This window comes from Tenrec ecaudatus, chromosome 6, assembly GCF_050624435.1.
Source record: "Tenrec ecaudatus isolate mTenEca1 chromosome 6, mTenEca1.hap1, whole genome shotgun sequence".
Lineage (NCBI taxonomy): Eukaryota > Metazoa > Chordata > Mammalia > Afrosoricida > Tenrecidae > Tenrec > Tenrec ecaudatus.
This window is the reverse complement of record NC_134535.1, coordinates 26,017,977-26,035,328: the sequence shown is the minus strand read 5'-3', so window position 1 is coordinate 26,035,328 and position 17,352 is coordinate 26,017,977. Positions and strand designations below refer to the sequence as shown.

Genomic DNA, 17,352 nt, shown 5'->3' with positions numbered 1-17,352 from the left:
AACAAGCCCCTAAGCGAAGTCATTGCATTTCAATTGCCTCCCTGCATGCACGAGCTGGACAAGGAAGGAGGAAGCCGGATGAAGAACGGATGCCTCTGGATGGTGACACTGGCAAAGAACATTGGACAGACCACGGCCTGCCAGCAGGATGAATTAACCCATCTTGGAAGAAGTGCAGCTGGAGAATCCTTAGGATGGTGAGAGATTACTTCGCATATTTTCAATATGTCGTCAGGAGAGACCAGTTTGTATAGAACCGTGGTTCTCCACCTGTGGGTCACGACCCCTTTGGGGGTCGAACGACCCTTTCACAGGGGCCACCCAATTCATCACAGTAGCAAAATGACAGTGATGAAGTAGCAACAAAAATAATTTTATGGTTGGGGGTCACCAAAACATGAGGCACTGTATGAAAGGGTCACGGCATGAAGAAGGTGGAGAACCACAGGTGTGGAAGGAGCGCATCCTTGGTAAAGTAGAGGGTCCGTGGGCAAGAGGTGGGTTCTCAGTGAGATGGATCAACACCATGGCTGCAAGAATGGACTTAACCATGGCAATCAACCTGCGGGTGGAACAGGACTCGGCAGTGTTTCCATCTGTTGTATGTCGAGCTGCTGCTGTTTGGAAACTCCTCAATGACACCTGACAACATGGTCAGCATTGTGCCAGGAAGGAAAAAAAATGGAGGTAATTTAGAGAACGTCTCAAGTGCACAAGAAACCCTGAGAACATGGGGAAGCGTCATTGTGATCTCCAGAAAGCGAGTCTCTCATTTGGTTAGACAGTGGTTCCCATCACAGACTCCTGAGAGCTGCACTGTCTAATAGAGTATCACAAGCAGTTATTTACTTATACAATTTTTATTATTTGAAATGAAAAGAAGATTTAAGTTCATTTCCTCAGTTATGCTTACCACATTCAAGGACTCACTCTCCTCATGTGGTGACGGTTGCTTTTAGGGACTCCTACTCAGAGAAACCCCTGCCCAACAGAACTAAATGCTATCCAGTGCTGCACCATTCCCACGATCCCTTGCACATTGAACTGCTGTGACCCATAAGGTGTGCATTGGCTTATTTTGGGAAGTAGATTTTGCCAGGTCTTTCTTCCTACGCAGTCTTAGTCTGGAGCTTCCATTAGCTCCTGTAGAGTGTCAAAGTGATGCACAAACCACTGACCCGTGAGTGGTGGCCTCTCTGGAGGTTCATTGGTCAGGGATGGATCAAACCCAGGTTCCCTGTATGGAAGATGAGAATTCCACCAATCAGCCACCATCGTCTGTCACCCCCCTTTGCCCCCACAAATCTGCATGTTGTTGGGTGCCACGGAGTGGGGTTTTGACTCGGACTGACCCCATGAGCAATAGAATGGCCCTGGGTCACCCTCACAATGGCTGTAATGTTTTAGCCCGCCATTCCAGCCACTCCATGCTATTAGCTTGTACCAGATTGGATAACATAAGTATCAAAACATTCCATCATCTCAGAAACTTCTCTTAGAGGTACTGCTTTAAAGAGTGTATTGGAACCTGGAGAAAGAATTTCTATTCAGAAGAATTTTACTTCCTACATTTTACTTCCTACAGTGGGTGCCAGAGTCTTCTGGAGTCCGTCCATAGAACTCCACATAAGAACTTTTCCCTAAGCCATCATGAAAAGTTTCCTGTTATACAGTAATCTAGAATCTCCAATTTCTTTCTGGATGGGTCACCAGAAGAATGAACGAACCCAAAATTAAGTGCATATTTTCCCCGAGTGATGTTAAAATAGAAATAAGTTGATCTTTTTGTCGGTCATACTCTTAACCATTGAAGGTGATCTCCCTTTGTCAAATCTTATTCTCAATCAGAGAACATTCTGTATTAGTTTACTTAACGCATTTCCAGCACAAACATCAGAGAAAGGCAGGCTTTTCCTGTCTTTTGTATTCACAGTGTTACCATGAGAACCCAACATATTGTCTTGAAGTACCATTGAGTTGGCTCCAACCCCGTGTGCCACAGAACGAACCGCGGCCTGGCCCCGTGCCATCTCTACCCTTGTGGAGCTTGAGCCTGTTGTTGCAATGTGTCAGTCCCTCTCAGCCAGGTCATGCAGGGTCTTCCTCGTCACTGGCCCTTTACAAGCATCGTGTTCGTTTCCAGGGATTGGTGTTTCCTGATAACATGTCCAAAGTACAGGGGATGAAGCCTCCCGATCTTTGCTGGCGGGTTGTTCGTGTTGCTGTAGATGCGGACGGCTATGCCGCTGGGGATCCCTTTGTGAGAATGAAACACGCAAAGGTTGGTCAGTGGTTGACGGTCTCGCAGTCAGGGAGTTGTCGAAACTGTTTGAAGTTGGTAGGTGCTGTCGAGTTGGCCACAACTCGTAGTGACCCAATTAACTACAGAACAAAACCTTGCCTGGCCCCACACCATGCTCAGGACCCTCGCTGGGTGGAGCCTGTTGGTGCAGCCACCGTGTCACTCCATCTGTTGAGGAGCTTCCTCTTGTGTGCTGGCCCTCGTGCGGCCCAGTATGATGTCCTCCTCCAGGCACAGATTCCTCCTAACGACAGGTCCATAGGACATGAGATGTAGTCTTGCCATCCTTGCCTCTAACGAACATTCTTTCTTACCTCTTCCAAGATCGATTTGTTTGTTCTTCTGGTAGTCCAAGTTACATGCAATAAATATTCTTTGCTTACCCCGTAACTCAAAGGCATCCATTATTCTGTCTTCTTATTGATGGTCCAATTTTCACATGTTTTAGAGACAGTTGTAAAGCCACTGTCTTAGGTCACAGGGTCACCTTAATCTTCACTCACACTTTTGCCTTGTAGTACTTTAAAGAGGTCTGTGTAGCAGATTTGCCCAATGTCACTTGATTTCTTGACTTCTGCTTCCACAGACATTGACAGTGGATCCAAGTTAAATTAAAGCCTTATCAAATTTAATCTTTTCTCCGTTTGCCATGCTGTTGCTTATTGGTCCATTTGTGAGGGTTTTTTTTTCCTCCTTTATGTTGCAGTGCAATTTATTCTAAAGACTGTAGTCTTTGATTTTTATCAATAAATGCTTCGCGTCCTCTTCGTTTTCAGCAGGGAGGGTGACACCATCACATTGCAGGTTGTTGATGAGTCTTCCTCAAGTGTGATGAGCACTCTATGGTATTCAAGAAGAGAAGGCATTCAGGAACTAAAAGCATCATTTTAATAACCGTGTTTCTTTTTCATATCCTCTTACTCTATTTACTGTGTTGGTGTTATATGATCTATTTCTTTCTAAAAGTTTTCCACTGTAGCCTAAATTATTTCCAAGAGAGATCTGACATTGGTAGATTCAATGATCTAACATGAGTTGCGACCCTATTATGTCTCTTGATTTTGAAAATACTTGTTTTGTTGAAATGAAACTTGGAGACCTTAGAACTGTCATTATGTGAGAAGAAAACTACACAGTTGCTTCAGTACTATAGTAGCCAAGTTCTTTCATTAATTAATTGCTTGACCTTGAGCTAGTTACTTCACTTTACTAAACCTGTAGGCTGTGGGCTGTGAACAGCAGAGAGAAGCTGGGCTGAAGATGGACAGGAGGAGAAAGCCTAGATGTAAATTAAACTAATGCTTCTGAATTCATTCTAATCCTGTTCACCGCATAAATTGCAGTCATCTTTCATTCTGAAAGAGATCAGAACTTTGTTTATACTCTATCGTTTGTCTCTAATGAGCTCCCGTATTTTCATTCCATTTTGTGATCCACAAAGCAGAGTCGCCAAAACTTCTTGTCTGTCAGCTGTCCTCAGTTGATGCCTGTCTTCTATGAACAGGTCGGCCAGAGGACAGAAAAAGGGGGTTTGGTGCAGATACTGTATGCTTCGTGCTCTGTCAATAATTTTCAAGCATTTTTGCAGCAAATATTTAATGCTAGATTCTAATGCCCATAAGAGCTCTGGTAGAATAGTAATTATGAGTTGGGCTACAATCTGCAAGGTTGGCAGTTTGAAACCACGAGCCACTCCTCAGGAGAAAGACAAAAAGCTCTCTGCTAGGTGCAGATCTATCCTGTCCTACATGGTCACTAAGAGACACTGCTGACTCCGTGGCAGTGGGTGCGAGTTTTTGAGTTATAATGTGGTGTAGTGGTTTGCACGTTGGGCTGCTAACTGCAAGGTCAGCAGTTTGAAACAACCAGCTGCTCCATGAGGGGAAGGAGAGGCTTTCTACTCCCCAAAAGAGTTAAAAGTCTGAAAAAACCACCAGGGCAGTTGTACGTTACCCTACAGGGTCCCTATGTGTCAGAATGGATGGATTGACAGTGAATTTGCTTTTCTTTTTGGTTCTTGTGCATTAAGCATTCAGAAAAGCTTTTGATAGGCATTAATTCATTTAATCCTCAACGGCAACCAAATGAGGGAGGTGTTATTATTCCTTGTTTTCTGAAGAGCCAGCAAGACTTTTAGATGCTAAATAAATTTCCAGGATGCACACAGAGGTTGTTCACTATCAAAGATGGGATTTGGACCCAGGTTGACCTATTCTAGGCACTGGATTCTTGTTTGCTTTGTAAGTTCCTCCTTTGTTTCATGGAGGCTCTGGGTCAGGCAAATAATTAACACACTTAGCTGCTAACTGGAAGGTTGGAGGTTTGTCTACCTATAGGCCCTTCAAAAGAAAGGTCTGGCAGGCCACTGAATACCCTATAGAACACGACTCTCTTCTAACACACCCAGGGCCACTGTGAATTGGACTCCACACAATGGCAACTGACTGCCTTTGTTGTTTACCGAATCCATTTGAACAGATGAAATTCACAAAGAGTAACAAGATACCGCAGTCCACCAATCCCACTCTCTACAGCCAATAGCACTCGCAGTTATTTGGTTTAATATTCCTGCGGAAAGTTGCCTTGCATGTGTGTGCGCTCACACACACATTTCTTCTTAATATGCACAAAAACACGCACAGTGTTCTATAGCTTGCTTTTTAGCTCTGTGTCAAATATGGCACCATGTCAAATAAATCTTTCCATATCAGCACCAGAACAGGAAACAACAACAAAATGCCATTGCGAGGGATTAGATTTTGACTCAGAGAGATTGAAATCATTGCAGATCTGCATGTCTTTCCAGGTGTAGATATAGCATAATTTAGCCAAACAGCCTCCTATGGATGGATGTTAAAATAGTTTCCAACTATGCACTATCACAAATAGTGACACAAACGAACAACTTCATGCAAACATTGAGCACGCATGTCCAAGCATGTCTCTGGAATAAATTTGTAGCTGTGGCATTACCGTATCAAAAGGGTATTTGAGTTTTAAATGTTGAAAGCAATTGTGAAATCGCCCATCAAGAATATCTGCTTTTCAACAACACATGTTGGTGAAGAGGGAGGGGAATCGGAATGCTTGTCCATTGTTGGCAGAGCTGTGAAATGCGGCAGCCCCTGTGGGAAACTGCTTGGTGACCCCTCAGAAAGCTGTACACACCTTATCTAAGAACAGGGGTGGGAACTCTGCAGGGGATGAAGAATTCAAATCCGTCTTTGTCAAACTGAAGTATCCCTGAATTAGGCACAGCGTGGGAAGTGTTGGGCTGCTAACCACAAGGTCAATGGTTCGAGCTCACCAGCTAGACAGATAAGGTTGTCTGCTCCAAGATCTGAAACCAAAGGGACAATTCTACTCTGCCCCTATAAAGTCACGGCGAGTCTGAATAGATTCAATGGAGGTGAGTTTAGTTTTTAATTTCATCAAACCAGGACATGGAAAACTTGAACTGAAGGTCCATCATTTGAAACAAGAACCGGAACTGATAAACTAGCAATCTCAAAAGGAAACTACGAAAAAGCAAACAAACGGATTCCGGTCAAGAAGACACTCTGAAGAGCAGAGCTCACCAGGGACTGAGTATGTCAAGTGATAGGATGCAGCATGCATTCTGAGGACTGAAGAGAGGGATGGTTAAGTGACACCAAGTGACTTGAGTGCAAGCTGATCTATTAAGAAAGTCGAAAATGTCAACTGCATTCATCAAGAAAACTTGTGTCCCAGTAGGATGCTCATGGGACCGAGACCTCAAGCAAAACAGCCCCAAACTGCATTCCATCCATTTCACTGCAAGCTACCAAAGCCCTCCCCTCAACTCACCAAGTGGTAGAGCTCCTTCATCCCTTATCTTCTCCTTAACTGGGAAATTCAAAGATGTTGTCAGATAAAACAATCCTAATGACGATCATGCCATTTGTAGTGGTGGTGCCATTTGTAGTGGTGGTGCCATTTGTAGTGGTGGTGCCATTTGTAGTGGTGGTGCAAACTTTTATGAGCACGACTCCTGGGTCAGGAATTTTCTGGAAGATAATTGCTTGGTATTCTCAAACCCTCCCAGAGCAGATGAGTCAGCATTTTGAGAAACTAGAAGTGAAACTCTGCTCTGACTCAATCTGCCACGGCGGCATTCCTTGGATAAACATGTTTAAGCCGCCTTTAAAAGAATCAATTCTGAAGAAATTTATGACTTGGCCACAAGGATGCTGGATCTCCCCCAGTGGTTCCCCCAAGAACATACTTAACCAACCGAAGGTGGATTGTGATGAAAATTTTGGAGTCATTTTAGCATATATACATTGGCATACACCCACTTACCCAACCCCGCCACCCACTCCACTCCCCCAAAACCCGAACCAATAAACCTGTTGCCGTCGAATGGATTCTGAGTCACAGGGGCCCCAGAATCTTTCTACAGGGTTTCCAAAGCTGAAACCTTCATGAAAGGAGATTGCCACATCTCTCTCCCTGAGGCAGCTGAGCCTCAACTTTTTTCTTAGCAGGCTAGCATATTCCAGGTTTCTCTATTTGCGCATGGTGTGTGATGTGTTAGGTGCAGTCCAATCACCTCCAACTCAAAGTAACAATCCCCGAAGGAAACTGTCCAGTGCTGCACAATTGTTAAGTTTGAGTCCATTGTCAGCAGTCCATTTTGCTGAGGGCTAATCTCTGTTTATATGGCCCTCTGCTTTACCCAGCATGATGGCCCTTTCCAAAGACTGGTCTCTCCTGATAACATGTCAAAAGTACTTGAGACAGCGTATCGGCATTCTGGCTTCTAAGGAGCTTTCTGACTGCACTTCCTCCAAGACATATTTGTTTGTTCTTCTGACAGCCCGTAGTACTTTCTTTCACAAGTAATAAGGCATTTGGAAAGAGCATGGCTTAGCTCAGGTGCAGCTTAGTCCTCAAAGTGGCATCTTAGCTCTGAACGCCTTAAGGAGGTCTTGCTCAGCAGATTTTCACAATGCAGAATGTCACTTGATTTCTTGACTGCTGCTTCCATGAGCCTTGATTGTGGATCCAAGTAAATTGAAATCCTTGATAACGTCAATCCTTCTCCATTTATCATGCTTTTGTCAATTGTTCCAGTTGTAAATATTTTTTATATTGAGTTATAATCCACACTGAAGGCTGCAGTCTGATATTTTTCAAGAAGTGCTTAAAATTTCTTTACTTTCAACAGTAAGATTTTGTCATCTGCATATTGCAGCTTGTTAATGAACCTTTTTTCCAATCCTGAGGCTGAGTTCTTAAAGATGTTCAGCTTCTTGGATTATTTACTCAACATACAAGTGGAATAAGTACGGTGAAAGGACACAGCCCTCACACACATAGTTCCTGATTTTAGATCGTACAGGTCTGCCCTGCTACGCTCATATAGCTGTCTCTTGACTCAGCATGAACACAACAAAATGTTCTGGAATTCCCATATCACAATGTTATCCATAGTTCTTATGATCCATACAGACAGATTCCTTTTCAGAGTCTCTAAAATACAGTCAAACCTCTTTCTGGTATTCTTTGGTTTCAGCCAAGATCTATTCGACATCAATGATATTCCTTCTTCCATATCTTCTTATCTCTGGCAGCTTCATGTCAATGCACTGCAGCACTCATTGTTGAATGAATAATCTTCAGCAAAATTTTACTTGCATATGTATTAATTATATCATTCAATAATTTATAATTCTCTTGAATCGCCTTTCTTTGGAATGTGCACAAATGTGGATTTCTTTCAGTGGGTTGAATATGTGGCTGTCTTCCAAATGTATTAGTATATACTATGTTACAGCACTGCACCAATTGGTTGAAATATTTCTGTTGGTCTATTCTGAAAATTCTTAGAGAGTGCTGCCCCACTTTTTTGGGGGGTGTCAATGCCATCAATGCAGCTCAGACTTCTTTCAATACCATAAGTTATTGATCGTGTATCAGCCAATATTTTTATCCAGTGGTGCTTTGTATTCCTCCATAGGGATTTTTGAAACCATTTTATTGTTATCATTCACATATCATATAATCCAATGGTTCAAACACATCACAAAGGGTTGTGAACTTACCACCACAATCAATTTGGGAACATTTTCTTCATTCTTGTTTCCATTATTATTAGCATCTCCTATCCCCCACCCTCCCCTGTTATAACCTCAACAAACTATTAATCTACTTACTCTCTCTATGTGTTTACCTGTCCTGGATTTCACATTAAAAAAATCATACAAAAAGAAGAAAAAAATCAGCAACAACAATAAAATAAAATAGAAAATTTTCATTCCAAAAAAAGCAGAAAGTAATTAAAAACTAGAACACATAAAAATGAGTTAAAAGCATATAGAGAGGTCTAAATACAGGGATGTATATATGTAAATAGATTTATATATAATGACAGGAAATAATATATATGTACATTTATTTATTTGTTAAAATTAAGGTAAGAGATGGACATGGGGCCTCCACTCAAGTACTCCCTCAATGCAAGAACACTTTGTTCTAATAAACTAGCATTCTGTGATGCTCACTTTCCCTGATACAATCACCAAAGACAAAATGGGTGCATAAGCAAATGTGGTGAAGAAAGCTGATGGTGGTCGGCTATCAAAAGATATAGCATCTGGGGTCTTAAAGGCTTGAAGATAAACAAGAAGCTTCTAGCTGAGAAGCAACAAAGCCCACATGGAGGAAGCACACCAGCCTGTGTGATCATGTGCTGTCTATGGGATCAGGTATCAGGCATCAAAGACCCAAATAAAAAAATCATATTGATGTGAGGAAGAGGGCGGAGTGGGGACCCAAACCATCTGTAGATGATTGGACATTCCCTTATGGTAGAGTCACAAGGAAGAGCCAGTCAGGGTGCAGTATACCACTAACAAAACATACAACTTTCCTCTAGTTCTTTAATGCTCCCCCACCGTCCACCACTACCATGACCCCAATTCTACCTTACAAATCTGGCTCGATCAGAGTATGTACACTGATACAAATAAGAGCTTGCAACACAGGAAATCTAGGACAGATAAACCCCTCAGGATCAATAATTAGAATAGAGATACCAGGAGGATAAGGTGAAGGTGGGGGGAGCAAGGGGACAGTTCTATGATTCACATAGAACCCCCTCCCAGGGGGACAGACAACATAAAAGTGGGTGAAGGGAGACAGCAGTCAGTATAAGACATGAAAAAATAATAACTTATAAATTATCAAGGGTTCATGAGGGAGGGAGGGTGGGGGAGGGGTGAAATGAGCTGATACTAAGGGCTCAAGTAGAAAGAAAATGTTTGGGAAATGATGATGGCAACCTATTACAAATGTGCTTGACACAATGGACGCATATATAGATTGTGATAAGAGCTGTAAGAGCCCCCGATAAAATGATTTTTTAAAATGAATCAAAAGGAAAAACAAATGGTAAGATGCTAGATTTAAACCTAACGGTATCTGCAGTAATCCGCTTTGAACAAAGACAAGACTGTCCAAATCCTAGTACTTCATCCATGTGGAGACACTGAAATGGATTTGGGGCTTTCACTGTCGTCCGTGGCCTTCTGTAGACTGAGTGCTCAGAATCTAAGCTCTAATATAATTCCTTCCTCCACTCTTGGGTTTTACAGTTCACGATCCTTGTAGCACTTGGGCTGGTGTGTTTCTTCCATGAGACTTTATCTGATACCTCACTTAGATGGCTGTATGTTTAAGACAAGCCTTTAAGACCCCAGATGATATTCTTTCTGACAGTCAGGTACCAATTTGATTTCTTTCCCATACTTTGCTATAGGACACATATCTTCAGGTATCAATTCATGAGTGTAAACATCAAACAGGGCCACATCATAAGAACCAATTTTTTTAGATTACATTTTATAATTGAATGCTAGCTCAAAATTCATTCAAATATCTAATTTACATATAGAGATAGAGATAGAGATCTAGATCTAGATAGAGATCTAGATCTAGATCTAGATATATATTAGATATAGAGATAGAGATATATCCCTGGGCCACTGTAGAGGTAGCATTATTGGATTCCTGGAAAATATTATGATTTGCATACAGGGGACATCTGGCAATTATATTAATAATATCCTTTATCTAGTCAATGGCATAAAATTTTAAATACTACTGTACAAAGGAATACCTACATATATAGGAATGCTTATTAGAATAAAATACATGGAATGTTCACTTATCTTGGTTAAAAGCTCTTAAGTAACTGACACTACTTAAGAAAATAAGGAGGGTTAGACAAGGTGAAATGTACCTGCAAAACTAATATAGGTCACACAAAACAAGCAAAGTATGGAGATGGAAACATGTTGGTCTTAGATCTCCGTTTCTTGGACAAGCTCAAGAGCAAGATTTGTGACTCAGAGTCCAATGATTCCAGTCCATCTTCTTTTGAAGCTTTCTTGTTATCAATATTCTGCCCATTGAATCCTTTAATAGTGCAATGTGGGGCTAAATTTTTTCTTCAGCCTCAGATATCCTGAGTGTGTCTTTTTCTTTGTTTTCTAACTCCAGGTGTTCGCATGTTTTGCTGTAATGCTTTACTTTGTCTTCTCAAGCTGCCCTTTGAAAATTTCTGTTCTTGTGTCATCGTTTCTTCAATTTGCTCTGGATGTTCTAAGTTCAAGGGAAAGTATCAGAGTCTTGTCTGATAGAAACTTGGTCTTTCGTTCTTTCATATCTTTTGAATAACCTTTCATTTTCTTTGTGTAATCCCCCAAGTCATCTGTTCATTAGAGTATAATTTGTGTTTTAGATGGTCCTGAAATCCGGTGGGCTGTCTCAAAGTTGCATGTTGGCTCTCATGGACTTGCTTAATTGTCTTCAGTTTCAACAGAACTTACCTGTGAGCAATTGACAATAAAGCCACAGTCAGTCCTTGGCTTTCTTTGGCTGATGATATTAAGCTGCTCCATCATCTCTTCCCATGGATGTAGTCAATTTTATTCTTGTGTATTCCATCTCGTGTGGCCCATGTGTGCATTTACTGTTTATATTATTGGAAAAGGGTATTTGCAATGATGAAGTAGTTCCTCCTGCAAAAGTCTATCCAGCTTTGTTGCTTCATGTCCATCATGAAGGCCATATTGTCCAACTATTTAACTTCCTTCTTTGTTTCCAATATTCACATTCTAAGCATGAGTAATTATCACTGAATCATGATTGCATGTTCAATCAATTTCAGATTAAAGAAGTTGATAGACGTTGTCGATTTCTTTACCGTTGGTTTAAGCAGATGGTGCATAGTTTGAATAGGTGTATAGATATCCTGTCATGAAGACATTGCAATTTAAGATCGATCTTGAAATGTTATTTTTGATGATGAGTGACATTTTCTTTAACTTATCATTCCTACCATAGTCAAGGGGCCCTGGTGGTGTAGTGGTTATGTGCTGGCCTGCGATCTACGTGGCTGGCAGTTTAAAACCACCAACAGCTCCATTGGAGCTAAACTGCTAATGAGTTACAGCTTCAGAAACTCACGGGCGTTGCTATGAGTCAGCATTGATTCGATGACAGTGAGTGTGTTTAGAACATAGTAAACCATAGGATTGTCATCTGCAAAATGGTCAACACAATTCCATTTTAGCTCACTAATGCGTAGGATACCCATCTTTGTGTGTTTCACTTCAATTGATGACCCCCAATTCTCCTAGATTCATACATCATACATTCCACATTCCAGTTATTAACGTATGTTTGCAGCTGTTCCTTATCATGTAGTCATCAGCGAGTGAAGGACCCTAAAGCTCTGCTCCAGTCTCCTCATTTAGGGGGGACTCAGCTTCAAGGCAGTAGATTTGGACTCCTCGGGAGCTCCTTTTCCTCCACTGTACCAGCTACCCTTCAGGAGGTTTTCCCTGGCTAATCTCTCAGGGGGAATTGCTTAGCCCTCTTCCTATTCTGCGCTTGCTTTGGAACTTTTACTGGAACCTGTTCATCATGACGGTATTTGAAGTAATAATGGCACAGTTCCTAGTATCCTAGTGACATGTAAACCCCTGAAGTAGGACACTCTAACAGATGAGTGGGGCTGTTCGCATCGATGGTGTCATCATGATGTGATTAATGCTGTAGTGTGAAAGAATGCCCTCTTTCTCTGTATACTGGCATATAATTAGATAGATGCTACTGATAAGTTACTTTAAGTTGTTGTTGTTTTGGTTAAGCAGAGAATTATTGTCAGACCAGTCAATTGACTCTTAAGCATATGTTCAAAGAATTGAAAACAATGATACAGACAGGTGTACCCCATGTTTATGGAAGCATAATTCACAATAACTAAAGGCAAAAGCAACCCAACTGCATGAACCAAATACCGAGTAAACAAAGCATGGTATATGTGTATAAGGTGGCAGGTACATATAATGGAAATATTACTCAGCCATAAAGAAAAATAAAATCCAGATACATGCCATATTGCAGATGAATTTTGAAAATGTTCTCAGTGAAATAAGTCAGACAAATAGCTAGAGTAGGCAAATGCATAAACACAAAGTGGTTACAGAGGCTACGGGGAGGCAGAAGAGGGACTGGGGAGCTGGTGCTTACAGGTACTAAGATTTGGGGTGATGAAAACACTATAGAAACAGAGAGTAGTGTTGATGGCACAATATGGCGAACTGAATTGCTGTCACTGAATTGTACATGTTAAAAAGAAATTAAAATGGCAAATGTTTCACTATGTAAAATTTTACTACAAAAATATGTTTTTAAGTGTCTCCCTTCCCCGGAATGTGAATCAAACTTAAAAAAATAACTCTTACATTTTGAGCAGGAAAAGATATAGAATTTCTTTCATCAGGCCATTCTCTTCTTTCTGTATGTCTATAAAACATTTGTGTTTATGTGTCTAAATATTCTGTGTTCATGTTCTTTCTCATCCCATAGAGTTCTTGAATGTTTACTTGCTGGTTTGCCAGAGCTCTCTGCGTATTAATGATATGAATCTATGTTTCAGATATTTCCCCCCTGGCTGTACAATAGTTGATCGTTTTTCTGTAGTCAAATATGTCCTCTTAGAGGTGATACTCCTACTAATCATGGCATACTGCCTCGCTCATGGACAGGAATGCGATGCTAATTCCCGTCTCCTTGTCACCCTGGTCCAGGTGTCCTCGCAGAGCAAGCGGCGGGTCCTCTGGGACAGAATCTAGACGTGGACCTGTATTCGCAGTACAGCAATGTTCAGTTTCCTCAAATCCAGCCGCAGATTTCCTCATCGTCCTATTATTCCAACGTGGGTTTCTACCCCCAGCAGCCGGAAGAGTGGTACTCTCCCGGGATCTATGAACTCAGGCGAATGCCCGCTGAGACTCTCTACCAGGGTGAGACTGAGGTGGCGGAGATTCCTGTCATTAAGAAGGTTCGAACGGGTCTCTCAGGAGGGAGGATCAAGGGCGACGAGCTGTGTGTTGTTTGTGGAGACAGAGCGTCGGGATACCACTATAACGCACTCACCTGTGAGGGCTGCAAAGGTAAGCATCTCCTGACGGGCGCCTTCCGCCTGGTGAAGGATACAATCGTTGCTGAAGTCCCTTCAGCTGGGTTCCACCTTGTTTTCCTGAAATCATCCCACTTTCTCGTCCTTTCCTTCTCCCTCCACATCTTTATTAAACTATCATAGATCCCTAGGGAAAGTTCATTGGAATAGTCTGTGACTCGCAGGTGGCTTTCTGCTATTCACAGCTTCATAACTAATTTAGAGAATCTCTGCTTGAATTCAGTCAGTTGTGGGTTTTAAGTATCCGGCTGCTGAAAGGCTCGTGGTGTGTATCCACCCAGAGGGCCCTCAGAAGAAAGGCCTGGAACTCAGCCTCTGTGAGGTCACCGCCAGGGCTGGAAAGCTCCTGGCGTGCAGCTGAATGGTGTGCCCCATGGGTCTCTCGAGTGAGAACCAAGTGGACGACAATGGCTTTGTGGTTTTTGTGTCTTTTGTTGAGTTCTTAAAAGAAAGATAAATCATTGAGCTCACCTTTTAAAAAATGAAGATCAGAGAGAATAAGACTTTATTCCAACAATATTTGAAATATGTTTATGTTCCTTAGTTAATTGAGCAAGGAGAAAAACTGAGGTGGGTTAGGGGATCAGAAGGAAGTAACAGTAGGTAAATATTTCCTCCGGCAGGAACTTAGCCTCGTGAAGCCCCATTCAAAAGGAAAGGTAATTCATTTAGAAAGAAGAAAATGGATCACAGGTGAAAAAGAATCAATATAAAGTCCCATGAGAATTCTCTCCCAAGAGGGCACAAGCCAATTGGTAAAATTTCAGAGGAAAGAACAGAGGGGATCAGGAGGCTCATCTATTTACTCTTGTGTTTGTTCACGCAGCAAACATTTATCAAATACCCACCATTTCTTGGGTATTCTGCTAGCTCTGGGACATTCCAAGTAGGCCATGTGCCTTGGGCAAACCTGCTCGTGTTCCAAATGGGGGTGCCCGAGGCCACTGACCGCCAGAAACCCGACACTGGACTCAGTCACATCAGAATGGCACAGGGGCTTGGAAAGCCTTTACAAGTTCAAATGGTCAAATTGTGTAAAACCATATTAGTCACTTCTTAAAAAGGTAGTCTTGTGAGGCATCCCCCTCCTCCACCCATTAAATAAAGAAGCATTTCCCAAACGAGAAAACCAAACTAGATCTCGCAGGAAAATTTTAAAGACTTTCAAAGCCAAATATCAAAACCAAAATCACTGCCACTGAGTTGATGCCAACTCATATGCGTTTCTCAGACTGTAACTCCTTACCAGAGTAGAAAGCCCTGTCTTCCTCCCGAGGTGCAGTTTCGAACCTCTGACCTTGCAGTTAACAGCCCAACACATAACCATGAAGGCTTTAAGACCTCTGTTGTTATTATTATTGCGTGTATGTGGAGGGTCAAGTTTAAATGGATGAAAAACGCCATCAACTTTTGGAAGGCATTGAGTATCTTCCTCGGCTAAATCATTGCCTACAACATGGCGTGTGTGCGGCAGAGTAAGCGGGAGGAGTGTCTTTTTGAATGACCTAATGAAGATGCATGCTCATGACTGAGTCTTTAATTGTCAACCATTAAGTATAAATCTGAAGAAATATATTTGGCTTTTTTTACAATAATTTATTCTTTTGTGCCTTCAGATGATAAAAATATATTACTACCCCTCAGTCTTTGTGGTAAGTTTCTTTTGGAGACAGCTGAGCTATGGGGTCAGAGGTATCTTACACGCCAGCTGAAACAGAATAGAAATAGAAGGAGAAACCATTTCCTAGATATCTATCCTGTTGTCTCAACTTGCCTTTATTAAACTTCTTATGGTATTAAAGAGATTTTTGTGCAGTGAAATAATAAAATGTTTTTATAAAATTAAATACAAATAAAGCTGCAAACCCAATACAATAATAGCATGTGTTAGATTGGGGAGTTTTGTTTAAAATGTTACTATAGTTCTAATGCTAAAGCCTAAATTCTTTTGAGCTTCGTCTACCTACACCACATGATATTTGGAGCCTCATTTACCCAGTTTTTCTCCATTCCAACAGTTGGTTTACCCAAACCTTGTTTCATCTAGAGATATTTGGCCATTTCCCGAACAAAGCATTTGCGATGCATATTAAGTTTGTCTTGTTCTTTATTTTTTTCGTAGCTCTTGACAAGCAAATCAGGCTTCCCGCTCTTAATGAGATCCTGAGCACAGGCCAAAAGGAGAGTACTTACTTTGAAGGTCAGAATAAGGAGGGCAGTCAGAGAGGAGTCAGGGAATGCTGTGATCAATTTTTAAAGGTTCTTATAAAACAAAAATTTGAACATAAATTTGAATTGAAAAATATTTTCAAAACTCAGTAAATACCTGTTTTTGTTGTTATATGTAACATAATAGCAATGTTACGTATATGTAGCACTGTATATGTATGTACGTATATGTAACGTAATAGCAATGATAAGGCTGTCCGCACTTATAAAAATGGATGGTCTCAGAAACCCGGTGTAGGGTGTCTGGGAGTCAGAATCAGCTCCCTGGCCATACCTTTGGGGTTTGGACTAGCATCATGGGGAATTCGCAGGAAATGCAAATTAGTTGACCCTCCCTCAGATCTGCTGAGTCAGAATCTCTGGGAACGGGCCCCAAGAATCCACGTTTTAACAAACCCTCCATGTAAAGTTGGAGACTTCCGGGCACAGAGCCTATCTAGAGGGCACCTGCGGGGACTCCTGGCGCAACAGCCTAGAGACTGTGACTGTAAATTCCCCGCGGGTGGGACCAGTGGACACAGGAGCGGCTGCTCTCCTTTCAGTCATCAAAAGGAAAGTTCACTGGATACAAATGTAGACTGGGACATGGGCCAGAAAGACACACAGTCTAGTCGAACTCACATAGTCTGCTTAGAGAGAAAGAAATAGAAAAGAGCAGGCATAGCATATTCTGAAAGGTAAGACAATCCTGTTATAGTTGTGAATCTCTGGGTCAATGGCACACTGATGCTTATGCCAGGCAGTCGACAAACGTTGCTCAGGTCCTTGCAGCAACTGTGAAAGTCAGGTATTTTCATGCCTGCTTTAAGGGTGAGGAGTAAGCCTATCCTTCTACAAGGAAGCTAAGATTTCGAGAGGCCAATACTAACAGCTTATATGAAACATTAACTGCACTCCAGTAGTAAACTTATTAACCCTCGGACATGATCCCCATTTTATACATGAGGAAACTGAAGCAAAAGTGGTTAAGCAATTTGCTCAAGGCCTCAGAGTTCATAAGGGGTAGATCGTTGAATCTACCGCTTATAAATCTAGCTTCCGGGCCTAAACAATTAACCACTGAGCGGTGACGCCTTTTAGTGCTTGGCAGTGATCATTCTGCTCTTGAGCAATGTGCTCAAGACCACATATTAGCTCATTCAGTGGCCAGAGAAAGCAAGCCAATTACATTATGGATATTGAATAAGATCAAGCAGTAAACTGCGAGGCAGTTCCTTGGGACAGCTCACGTCTACAAAGGTGAACTCTAGTGAAGCTTGATCCTTTGGAGGACATCAGGTGTACAGTGACAACAGTGGAACAAAGG

At 41.8% G+C, this 17,352-nt stretch overlaps 1 protein-coding gene across 2 annotated transcripts in view; it reads left to right on the top strand.

Moving 5' to 3' along the window:
* The window catches only part of NR1H4 (nuclear receptor subfamily 1 group H member 4), a 104,117-nt gene that overhangs the window by 35,139 nt on the left and 51,626 nt on the right, over positions 1-17,352 (top strand). For both annotated transcript variants that reach the window (XM_075552718.1, XM_075552717.1), the window contains exon 3: positions 13,426-13,791. In XM_075552718.1, coding sequence (XP_075408833.1) covers positions 13,426-13,791 — 366 coding nt within the window. The remainder of the gene's footprint in view (positions 1-13,425; positions 13,792-17,352) is intronic.